The 13,064-nt window shown below is 45.0% G+C and overlaps 1 protein-coding gene across 1 annotated transcript in view; it reads left to right on the forward strand.

Moving 5' to 3' along the window:
• Positions 1 to 13,064, forward strand: part of LOC129697686 (dynein axonemal heavy chain 6-like) — a 415,092-nt gene that overhangs the window by 243,622 nt on the left and 158,406 nt on the right. Inside the window, exons 38-40 of the mRNA XM_055636395.1 lie at positions 3,449 to 3,710; positions 6,337 to 6,557; positions 9,909 to 10,161. Coding sequence (XP_055492370.1) covers positions 3,449 to 3,710; positions 6,337 to 6,557; positions 9,909 to 10,161 — 736 coding nt within the window. The remainder of the gene's footprint in view (positions 1 to 3,448; positions 3,711 to 6,336; positions 6,558 to 9,908; positions 10,162 to 13,064) is intronic.

Raw genomic sequence — 13,064 nt, forward strand, 5'->3', positions numbered from 1 at the left:
TTTAGAAGGATGACAGGGGATTGAAACATATAATATTATTAAGGGCTTGGGCATGCTAGAGGCAGGAAACATGTTCCCGAATTTGGGGAATTCCAGAACCAGGGACCACAGTTTAAGAAAAGGGGTAAGCCATTTAATTTGTGAGTTATGAGTCTATGGAATTCTCTGCCTCAGAGGACAGTGGAGGCCAGTTCTCTGGATGCTTTCAAGAGAGAGTTAGATAGAGCTCTTAAAGATAGTGGATTCAAGGGATATGGGGAGAAGGCATGAACGGGGTAGTGATTGTGGATGATCAGCCATGATCACATTGAATGGCGGTGCTGGCTCGAAGGGCCAAATGGCCTACTCCTGCACCCATTGTCTATTGTCTATTATCTATTGTCTATATTTTATCGAGCAATTTGCAATGACCAATTAACCTACTATCTTTAGGATGTGGTAGGAAACCAGAGCACTCAGAGGAATATCAGGGAGAACATGTAAACTGTGCACAGACAGCATCCTAGGTCAGGAAGTGTATCACCTTTTTACCAAGGTTATATACTGCACAGTGGCATAGCAGAGGGAATCAGAGACTGAGGGAGAGGGCCTTGGGCACATAGTCATAGAAACAGGCCCATCTGCATACAAAGTCTAAGTTGGCCCTTTTTGCCCAGCTACACTAATTTGCTTGCAGTAGGAACATATCCTCTATGCCTTGATTATTTAAATGTATATTTCAATGCCTCTTAAATATAGTAATTGTATCTAATTCCACCCATTCCTCTTGGAGTGCAATACAGGTATAAAAATCTTTCTCCTCAAATCCTTTCACCGTAAACATATGCTGTGTTGTTTTTGGTACTTTTGTAGCAGGAAAAAATGTGACTTAGCTGTGACACTCTTTACTCCAGGGAAATCCCCCCCCCTATGTAGTCTCTTACCATAACTAAAGTCCTCCAATCTAAGCACCATCCCAATGAATCTGTACAAAACTTTGGTTTTGCCATACCTGGTAATTAAGCAATTCTGGTCATCACATCTTAGGAAGGATGGGATTAAGCCACGGAAAATACAGAGGAGATTCATTGAGATAGTGCCTAGATTGGAGGACTTTGCAGAAAAATGTTGCAACTTTTATATTCTGTGCCTCAGTCTAATAAAACAAGCATGCCATGTGTCTTCTTCATCACCCAATCGACTGTAGCACCTTTAAGCAACTATGGAGTTGGACCCCAAGGTCTCCCCGTTCATCACCATTCCTCAATACCCTGCCATTTATTGTACAGGTATATGACCTACCTTACACTTATCAGGAATAAATTCCATCTACCAATTCTCTGCCCAATTTTCCATCCGATCTCTTTCCTGCTGTAGCCTTCGAAAACCTTTCTTATTATCCACAACACCATTATTTTTTATGTCCTCCACAAGCTTACTAATGCTTGCTATTACCTCCTACATTCATACCCAAGTCGTTTATACACTTCACATGTAGCAAAGATCCCAGCACTGATTCCTGTAGTATACCACTAGACATAGACACATTCAGAAAAGCATTCTTCCAATACTACCCTCTGCCGGCTATTACCAAGCCAATTTTGGATCCAATTACCCAGATCATCTGGACCAGCCGACCAGGTGGGACCTTGTCAAATGCCTTAATGAAGTCCATATAGTACACATCTACTGCCCGGCATTCATTGATCTTCTTAGTTACCGCTTCAAAAAACTCAATCAAAATTATTGAGACTAGATTTCTTCTGCACAAAGCTAACTTGACTATCACTAAACAGTCACTGCCTGTATGAAAGTATACCAACACCTGTACCTTAGAATTCCCTCTACATCCTGTAACACTTTTACTAATCAGAAGTGTGCCTCCCCCTCCTCTTTTACATTCCTGTCTTGCTTGAAACTTCTATACCCTGGAAAATTACCTTTCTCTCAACCATTTTCCCTTGATTGCAGTAATATAATAATCTCCTCTCTCTCCATCGCTCCCCCACCCTAGTCATTGTACTCGTTTCACTTGCATCCTGGTGAGTTTTAATGTATAACTCGTTTTCACTGAGCCCGCAGCTAACAATGGACTGTTTTGTTGATCAATGTTATTTTTTTGCATATCTTTCATTTCTTTGTTCAATGTCTCTATATCGCCATCTATATCTCTTGTTTCCATTTCCCCTGACTCGGTCCGAAGAAGGGTCCCGAACCGAAACATCACCGATTCCTTCTCTCCAGAGATGCTGCCTGTCTCACTGAGCATTTTGTGTCCACTTTCCAGCATTTTGTTTCCACTTTCCCAACTGTTTGCTGTGTTTGCAATAAATGCTCTCTTTAAAATCAGTGCCAAAACCTGATATTAATGGCAAATTGAAGGATTCATCAAGATACTGTTGATCACACTTACAGCAATTAGCAGGAGTTGCTGATACCCCTTCAGTAGCATGTAAGATCAACAATCTGCTCTGTTTACTTTCAAACAACTGTTACATGCAGGGCAGCTAAGACCTAGTCAATTCAATTCAAGTCATACTCCATGGAAGGTGGTGTGACGAGGGATCACTGCATTGTGGGAATGGCAGTGATGAGGGAGAACCGCACTTTAAAAATAAATTATTATACAAATACTTTAATTCAGAAAATAAAAATAAACATACACAGTATGTACACAATCAAAGGCTGCCTATATTGACAGTCTACAGACAAAAACGGTCATCAGATTAAAATATCGCCAACTTTATCAACAACACACTCAACCTCCCGCGGCGACCAGCGTTCATGGAAGGCCTCCAAAGTTCCCGTGGACACCACGCGCGCCCTCTCCAGGGATACGCGAACACGGACGTAGGCCCGGAAAAGTGGCAGGCAGCCAACCCCGGTGCGGCCGTCCGCTACCCGCTGCCTGGACCCGCGAATGGCCATCCTGGCCAGGCCCAGGAGCAGACCGACAGGGAGAAACCCCTCTCCCTCCCGACCCTCCCCCCTCTGGGAGTGGCAGTGGCTGTGGGAGCACCGCAAGGTGGGGGGCAGTGCTAAGGGTGTACCAGAGTGGGAAGGAGCAATGTATTGCTGGAGAGGCAATGCTGAGGTGGAATGTAAGGGGTGATTCTGAGCAATTGTAGCAAGTAGAGGAACTGGATACTTGAAAACATCATGTCTAGTTGTCCCTGCCTAGTTCCAGACCACAGTGACTTGGAAATAGATCATCGACCTTCATTGTCATTAGATCTAAATTCTGGAACATGTTACTCACTAACATGCTGGTGTATGTTTGTTGTGTTCTGTAGCAAATCACCACCAACTTCTCAAGGTCACCTAAAGACGGGCTCTCTTTAAAATTGGTGCTGAAATCTCATAATAATGCCATGAAAACACATGTTGAAGGATTCATCCCAAATGCCAGGGATGAAGGACACTTTCTGACCTTTCAATATTTCTGAAATATTTTCTGCCCCCTCTGTAGGGTCTCCACGCTAAGAGAGGCAAAGTGGAAACCTTCACTTTGAATCCCAAGTCCATCAGCCTCAGGGAGCTCTTTGGGTATCTGAACCCACACAACATGACCTGGACTGATGGGCTGCTGGCTCAAGCAATGCGCAAGTTCGCCAAAGACCTCGAGCACGAGCTTGACCATGATTCTGAGGTGAAGATAATTTCCTCTAGCTTCAATAACATTGAGAGAAGTTGGATTGAACTCCAAGATCAGAAGAATCTGGAGAGCGAAGGTGAGCAAAGAAATGGAAAAATTGGGCTGGATAAGGGATCCGACTTCATCTGACTACAGTAGCTGTGAAATGTAAAATTATATAATAATTCAGAATTTAAAAAAGGGACGTCATTGTTAATAAAAATCAGCAAAAACTGCAGGTGCTGGAAATGTGAAATAAGCACAGAAAATGCCGGAGCACTCAGCAGATAAGGCAACATCTGTGGTGAGAGAAACAGAGCAAATGTTTCAGGTTGAAATTTCAGTTCAAAGACCCGTCATTGTATAATTCCTGAGGGGGATGTATTTTAGGAGGGTGAGCAAGGGTAGAACATGTACATTAAATGATAGTGCTCGAGGGGAGCTGAAGAACAGGATATAAGTTTATCGATAGCTTAGTTACATTAGATTTTGAAGTCGGCATATGGCACGTGGGACATAACACCTGGGACATCACGTTAGAACTTTATGAAACACAGATTAGGCCACAGTTGAAGTATTGTGTACAGATCACTATGTAGTACGTATGCTCTTGTGCTGGGGAGGGTGCAGAGGATGTTGCTTATCTCGGAGTAATTAAGTTAGAAAAAGAGATTGGATAAGCTAGGTTTATTTTCCCCAAAATGGAGGAAGCTGAGTAGGCGACTTGATGGAAGTGGGTAAAATAAGGACGGCACAGTGGTGGGGTCAAGGAAAGAGCGTTCATGTCGCAGCCCTGTTTCCACCAATCTTTCCACCACCACGCACAAGAAGCGACAAGACAGACACCATTGTATGTAGATGCCGAGAATTGTGTTCAGCTCTGGCTGAACAACTTCTAATCTTATGTGTGGACTCGATAAGAAGAAGAAACAGTGGCGCAGCACTAGAGTTGCTGCCTTACAACGCTGGAGACCTGGGTTGGATCCTGTCTACGGGTACTGTCTGTATGGAGTTTGTATGTTCTTGTATGTGGATTTTTACCGAGATCTTTGGTTTCCTCCCACACTCCTAAAGATATACAGGTTTGTAGATTAATTGGTTTGGTAAACTAAAAATTGTCCCTAGTATGTGTAGGATAGTGTTAATGCGCGGGATCGCTGGTCAGCGTGGACCCGATGGGCCGAAGGGCCTCTTTCCACACTGTATCTCTAAACTAAACTAAATGTGGGGCATATATATGGCAGATAGAGTTTTTTTGCCATGGTAGGGGTGGTCGGAAACAAGGGAGCATGGGTTTAAGGTGAGAGCGGGATTTGAGGTGGGATATTTCACACAGAGAATGGTTGAAATCTGGAGTGTTCTGCCTGAGGGAAATGTGAAGGCAGAGACTCTTATCACAGTTAAGTAACATCTGGACAAGCACTTGAATCACCAAGGATTAGAAGGTTACGGACCTAAATCAAATAAATGGGAGTTGTGTAGATAGGTGCACAACAGGTGACATGAGGACAGTACGCCAAAGGGCCCCATTACTGTGCTATGCAGATCTACGACAGTGACGTTATGGTTGGACTTGTCTGACAAAGAGTCTTCGACCTGAACATTAACTCTGATCTTTTCAACTTGGAAAAGTTCACATTTTCCTTGTGCCATTCCCTTAGAGTTGGGTGTAGATGCAATCCTTCATGTCATGGCATCATAAAATGATGGCTCTGGGGGGAGGGATAGTGACAGGTGAACAAAACCCCTCACAAAAAGGTGGAGAATAACTGTGACAGCTGAGCCTGCACATCTGTCAAAATACTCTGAATGCTTCTGACAACTAAAGGCAATCAGAAATATTTATATACAAATATCAATATATATTTTGTTAATTAAATGTTCCACGTTCCTTAATCCCAATGGAAAAATGGCATTAGTTCATACTCTCACTGAACTGCATGAGGTAAGGTGCTCAAGGCAAATACAAAGGGTGAACATACAGGGTTTTTTACGCAGGGCAAGGGAATCAAGGGTGAGAGGACATAGATTTAAAGTGAGAATGGCAAGATTTCATAGAAACCCCAGGAGTACGTTTTTCACTTAGAGAGTCGTGGGTATATGGAACGAACTGCTAGAGGAGGTAGTTGAGGCAGACACTATAACAGCATTTAGAGGACAATTGGTCAGGTACATGGATAATAAAGATTTAGAGGGATATGGGCCAAACATGGGCAAATGAGACAAGCTTAGATGGGGCATCTTGGTCACCTTGGATGAGTTGGGCTTAAGGGCCTGTTCCGTGCTGTATGACTATGACTAAAATACTGCATATGTAGCAATCTGAAATACCCAGCAACAGCAGCACAGAGGCACAGCAGCTAGAACTGCTGCCTCACAGCGCCAGGGATCTGGGTATGATCCTGATCTCAGGCACCGTCAGTGTGGAGTTTTCAAGTTCGTGCTGTGACTGCATCAATTTGCTTCAGTTAGATTTCATTCCCGATGAGCATCATTGGACCATTAGGGCCGAAAAATTAATATTAAAAATATGCTTCATAAGAAATAGAAGCAGTTAGTCATTTGGCCTCTCATGCCTGCTATTCATTTAGTAAAATCATGGCTGGTCTTTAACCCATCGCCATGTTTCTACACTAACCCCATGTCCCTTGATCCCCCCAAATATCTAATAATCTATCAACCTCTGCAGTTTTGTATAGTCTGCCCTCTTCTGTACCACTCAGATATGACGCTGATAACCAATTGGCGGTGGATCATTATGGATGGCCCGGTGGACACGGTTTGGATTGAAAACCTCAACACGGTGCTAGATGATACAAAGATTCTGTGCCTGTCTAACGGGGAGCGCATCAGTGTGCCGCCTAGCATGAGACTCCTGTTTGAGGTGGACTGTCTTTCCCAAGCCAGCCCTGCCACAATTAGCAGGTGTGCCATGGTCTATATGGTAAGATATCATCTGCACCCAGATCACATTTCATCACTACCAGAATTGGAACAGCAGACTGCATCTACTTGCAGCCATTTAATTCTTTATTTTGCTTGGTCTTTATTGTGGAGGGGATAGGTTTTGGAAATTGGAAAGTGTTGTCACAATTGTACAGTATGTTGGTGACCTGGATTACTGTGCACAGTTTTGGGCCCCTTACCTAAGAAAACATATAGTAGCATTGGGGATAGACCAAAGATGATCCCCTTGGCTAACTCCTGGGACGAGAGAGCTCCTATGGGAGCAATACAAGCCATACTTAAAAATGATGAGGTGCTAAGCCTGACAAAGCTGCAACACAGGCCTTGTATGTATATGTTTGCTAAACAGTGAAAGTTACAAATGGTAGCAATGTTACAAAATTTTGAGATTTAAAAAATCAAGTTTGCAATTTATCCCATCAGATAAAGCATAACAATAAGTTTAATTTGACACCTAATTCACTTTCATATCTCAAGTAATAAAAAGGTTATGGCCATTTTCATACTCGGAAATTAGCATCTTGTTCCCTATTGATTTTCTATGGACATAACAAAAAAGCTGTGATCGTGGACAGTCAAAAGCACATAACCTTCTTAAAAATTAAGAGAACTGAATGAAATTTTCAGTTATCATAGATTGAACCATTCTGAAACAAATATAAAATAATCTTACTTGGATGACCTGAAATTAAAGCATATAATTAGTTAGTTACCCAATTGTAGCTAATTTCAAACTTCAATTTACTAGATCTAAACATCTATCCATTTCTTAATAAATGATTAACATTTTTAAATAGCCTAAGTGTCCAAATAATATTCACAAATAATTCACAATAAAACATGATTTTTAAATCTCATTTACATCAATTTATAGGCCAAATGGAAGGAATTTAGTGTTCAATTGCTGTAAATTAAAGTCAATTTAAATCGGCTTTCTAGTGTGTTCATGTGGAACGCGCTGGTTTAGAACGTTCACATTTCGCTAGATTTATGCCCTCAAATGCCCAGAAAAATACTGCGGGATATAAAGAGCCCAAAATGAGCTACTCGCTATAGAAAACTTTAATAACAGGGTTATATACATGCCCCATTTAATGTAAAAATAAGGTACATACCTTTAATTGTTTGCTTTATAAAACCCTGGGGCTGCGAGAGGTTGCGAGTTTAGAGAGTGATTTTTAAATTACTCTAACTATTTTACAAGGCCATAAAAACTAATAATACCTTTTGCGACGGGGTCTTTCAGCGATTTTCCGTTAATGATTTACTAGGCTGAACATTTTCGATTGCAACAGCCTAGTAAAAATCGCGTTTTAAACCCGCCCCCTCTAAACAGTGCCAAAATCACACACACGGGGTGGGGCAGATGCTCAGCCACGATTCAGGTAGGTTTTGTAACATACCTACAAATGGGGTATCCCTGATGGTATTGGCAACTAGACTAAGTGGCTCCCAGTCACACGGGAGGCCTGGTCCCCCAACGCAACCCATTCCCCAACACAATATTCCACCACTCACCCGTTCCCCTGGGTGTGTGTGTGTGTGTGGGGGAGGGTGTGTGTGTGCGAGGGGTGTGTGTGTGTGTGTGCGTGTGTGTGTGTGGGTGGAGAGGTTGTGGGGGGAAGGGGTGCGTGGGGCAAAGGGGTGTGAGCGGGGGGGGGTGTGGGACGGCGGGGTGTGGGGGGAGGGGGAGTTGTGGGAGGGGGGGTTGGGGGAGAGGGGTGGTTGTGGGGGGGGGGGGTGTGTGGGGGGAGGTTGGGGGGATGGGTGTGTGGGGAGAGGGGTGTGTGGAGGGTGAGGGGGGTTTGTGGGGGGGTTGGTCTGTGAAGCGAGGGGGTTTGTGGGCAGGGGGCTGTGTGTGTGTGTGTGTGTGGTATGGGCAAGGGGACTTGTGGGGGAGAGGGGTGTGTGGAAGGCAGGGAGTGAGCTCGGGAAGAGCCATGGGGGAGAGGGGGGCATCACGGGGGAGGGGCGAGAAGCCAACGAAGGGGACCGGAGGGGTAATGGCTGGAATTGGCGGTGTGATAGGGACTCACAGCGGGCGCTGGGCGCTGGTCGTTCTCCTCCACGGGGATAGGCGTTTCCGCTTTCCGTTTGGCGACATCTCCGACTCTGGGTTCGGCCTGGTTCTTGGGCCGGGCTGCTTGGGGCGGGGCTTCTTGGGGCGGGGCTGCTGGGGCGGAGCTTCTTGGGGCGGGGCTGCTTGGGGGGGGTGGGGTGGGGCTGCTTGGGGCGTGGCTACTTGGGGCGGGGCTGCTGGGGGCGGAGCTTCTTCTTGGGCTTGGGGCTGGGCTGCTCTTAGGGGGGGGGCTGCTGGGGGGGGCTGCGGGGCGGAGCTTCTTGGGGAGGGGCGGGGCTGGGCTGCTGCTTAGGGCGGGGCTGCTGCTTGGGGAGGGGCTTCTTAGGGCGGGGCTGTTTCGGGTCCCACCGAGAGTCCGCCGGCCACCCTCAGCTCCAGTAAAGACGCAATGGTGTAGGAAGGGGGGACCGTCCCGGGGAGTGACAGGGGAAGAAACTAATCCGCGTGGCGTCGACTAGCAGGAGAAGAGATTGATCTGCGCATGCGCGGTTTTTTAAATTTTTAAACCTTGCTAACTTTTACATCCTTCAACCGATTGGAACGATTCTCTGCCTCAGAGGGCGGTGGAGGCCGGTTCTCTGGATACTTTCAAGAGACAGCTAGATAGGGCTCTTAAAGATAGCAGAGTCAGGGGATATGGGGAGAAGGCAGGAACGGGGTACTGATTGGGGATGATCAGCCATGATCACATTGAATGGCGGTGCTGGCTCAAAGGGCCGAATTGCCTACTCCTGCAACTATTGAAACTTGGTGCACTTGCAGCACAGTAGAACGGTGAGTGAACTGGCGAAAAATCGTAGCACTATCGCGAACCGTTTTTCCGCAAATAGAAAGACCGCCAAACAGGAAGATAACAAGATCAGTGTTTTAGTTATGTAAAGATAGATAGATGAGTGGCAATCAGTTAAAGCATACCATTCATGAGTTAAACCATACCATGCATGAGTTAAACCAAGCTACGCGCAAGTGCAACAGGAGAAACATACCAGAGTGCAGAATATAGTGTTATGGTTACAGATAAAGTGCAGATGAAACAAAGTGCAAGGACTGCAATGAGGTGAGTTGGGATATGGGGACGACACCCATAGATTATGGGAGAACCATTCAGTATTCTCATAATAGTGGGCAAGAAGCTGTTCCTGAATCTGGTGTTATATTTTTTCAAGCTTTTGCATCTGCTGCCCAAAGGAGAAGGGAGAAGAGGGAATGACTAGGTAGTATTATTAATATCTGTTATTTTCACAACAGGACCCACATGATCTTGGCTGGAGACCATATGTGAAGACCTGGCTGGCAAATCTCCCCAGCAAGCTGCCTCGAAGTAGCAGGGAATTCTTGCAGGTGCTCTTCAACAAAAGCATGACGGAAGGTCTGCAGTTTGTGAGGAAATGGCAGAAAATGTGCCCATTTGGCATTCCGGAGCTGGGCATCACGATGACTCTTTGCCGCATTCTCCAAGCGTTTCTGGACTTTATGAGCACGAATGGCGGATTTGGAATTGGTGAGTGATCCTCCTCATGGCATTTGAGCTGATTGGGGGCATGGATCCACCACTGAAGATTGGCCTCGGAGTAGATGTCCAGCTACGACAATAGGACTGGGTTACAAAACTGTCAATAATCAAGTGTCCTCAATGCTGATGTGTGGGGCTTAGGGCCACACACTGACCAGCATGGGGGGTGTGGGGCAGTCACTCACTTCTCCCTGGTGTGAACAGACAGAACTCCACGACTCAGCTCTGAGCAGCTACTCTGCATGTCCCAGTTCATCCAATATTGGCCCTCATGGGAATTCCCCCTACACTGAGCCATGGCAAGTCATCGGTGTATGAATTCCAGCAGAGAGAAGGGTTTGCAGTAGGTTCCAGAGTGACAATGCAATCTCTAACCCCGGCACACACTATCATGACTCTACCACTTTAAATTGAAAGTCATGTTGCAGCTTTATAAAACTTTGGTTGCTACGTCACACAGGAAGAATGTGAAGACTTTGGAGAGTGTTCAATAGACTATAGGTGCAGGAGTAGGCCATTCGGCCCTTCGAGCCAGCACTACCATTCAATGTGATCATGGCTGATCATCCACAATCATTATCCCATTCCTGGCTTCTCCCCATATCCCCTGACTCCGCTATTTTTAAGTGCCCTATCAAGCTGTCTCTTGAAAGTCTCCAGAGAAACGGCCTCCACAGAGACAGAGCATTCCACAGACTCACAACTCTGTGCGAAAATGTGTTTCCTCACCTCCATTCTAAATGCCTTACCCCTTATTCTTAAACTGTGGCCCCTAGTTCTGGACTCCCACAACCTCGGGAACATGTTTCCTGCCTCTTGCGTGTCCAAACCCTTAATAATCTTATATGTTTCAATAAGATAGCCTCTCATCCTTCTAAATTCCAGAGTATACAAGCCCAGCCGCTCCATTCTTTCAGCATATGATAGTCCTGCAATCCCTGGAATTAATCTTGTGAATCTACGCTGCACTCCCTCAATAGCAAGAATGTCCTTCCTCAAATTAGAGGACCAAAACCGCACACAATACTCCAGGTGTGGTGTCACTAGGGCCCTGTACAACTGCAGAAGGACCTCTTTCCTCCTATACTCAACTCCTCTTGTTATGAAAGCCAACATGCCATTCGCTTCAAAAGAGATTCACCAGGATACTGCCTGGATTAGAGGGTATTAGTTGTATGGAGAGGTTAGACAAAGTTAGAACTCTTTCTCTGAAGCAATGAATGGTGGGGTGACCTGATAGAAGTCTCTAAAATTATGATAGGGTAGTCAGTCAGTCTATTTCCAGGGTGAAAATGTCAAAGACTAGAGACCATAAGACATGGGAGCAGAAATAGGCCATTCAGTCCATCGAGTCTACTCTTCAATTCAATCATGGCTAATTTATCTTTCCCTCTCACCACGTTCTCTTGTCTTCTGCTCATAACTTTTAACATATTTCATAATCAAGAGCCTACCAATCTCTGTCTTAACAATACCCAATGTCTTGGCCTCCACAGCTATCTGTGGCAATGAATTTCACAGATTCATCACCCTTCGGCTAAAGAAATTCCTCCTCATCTCCATTTTGAAGGGGAACCGCTGGGAGGTGGGACAGTGGTGGACCTGGTGTGAGGGAGGGGGAGAGGATGGGGTTGGGGATGGGGGCTGAAACAAAGGAAGACCAGCTGCAGAATAATTTGTTACTTTGTCGGCACCATTTGTGTCATGACTCTTTGCATACCATGGGTATGTAAAATAAATAATTTTACTGTGACTTGTCACATGTGATATTAAAGCATTCATCCTTTCATTTATTCAGAGGTTGGGTCCTCTAGATTCTCCCATTACTGGAAAAATCCTTTCCACGTCCACTTTATCTTGGCCTTACATTTAATGAAGGTTTCATTGAGATCCCTTAATCCTTCTAAACACCAGCGAGTACAGGTCAATAGCCTTCAAATGCTCCCTGGGATAATTCTCTTAAACCTCTGGACCCTCTTCAAAGCCACCACATCGTTCCTCAGATTTGGGATCCAAAACTGCTCACAATATTCCAAATGTGGCCTCACAAGCGCCTGATATATGCTTATCCTTGCTTTTACGTTCTAGTCCCCTCAAAATGAATGCTAGGGATTCATTTGCCTTCCTTACTACAATGGGAAACCTGCACCTCCGATTTCTGAATCCTCTCCCTATTTAGAAAGCAGTCCGCACATTTATTCCGTCTACCAAAGTGCATGTCCTTTCACTTTGCTATGCTGTATTCCATTTGCCACTTCTTTGCCCACTCTCCCAACCTGCCAAGTCCTTCTACAACCTCCCTGCTTCCTCAACATTACCTGTCCCACCACCTATCTTTGTATTGTCTGTAAACTTGACCACAAGTGATCAATTCCCTCATCTAGATTATTAATATTTAACGTGTGAGGCAGCAGACCCAACACTGATCCCTGCGGAACATCGCTAGTCACCTGCAGCCAACCAAAAAAGGCCTCCTTTATTCACACTCTTTGCCTTCTGCCCGTCAGCCAATCTTCTCTAATACCAAGGGATCCTATCTTGTTTAGCAGCCTCATGCGTGGCATCTTATCAAATGGCTTCTGAAAATACAAGTGACCAACACCCACTAACAGGCCTTTGTATATCCTGCTTGTTACCTCCTCAAAAAACTCCAAACAGATGTCAGGCAAGATTTCCCCTTAACAAAACCATGCTGACTTTGACCTATTTTATCATGTGCTTCCAAGTAACCTCATCCTTAATAATGGACTCTAATATTTTATCAATCACAGTAGTCAAACTAACTGGCCTATAATTTCCTTTCTCTTCCCTTGCTCCTTTCCTAAACAGTGCTGTTACATTTGAGATTTTCCGGTCCTCCTGAATCATTCCTGTCTCCAGTTATTCTTGAA

Source organism: Leucoraja erinacea, chromosome 5 (assembly GCF_028641065.1).
Source record: "Leucoraja erinacea ecotype New England chromosome 5, Leri_hhj_1, whole genome shotgun sequence".
NCBI lineage: Eukaryota > Metazoa > Chordata > Chondrichthyes > Rajiformes > Rajidae > Leucoraja > Leucoraja erinaceus.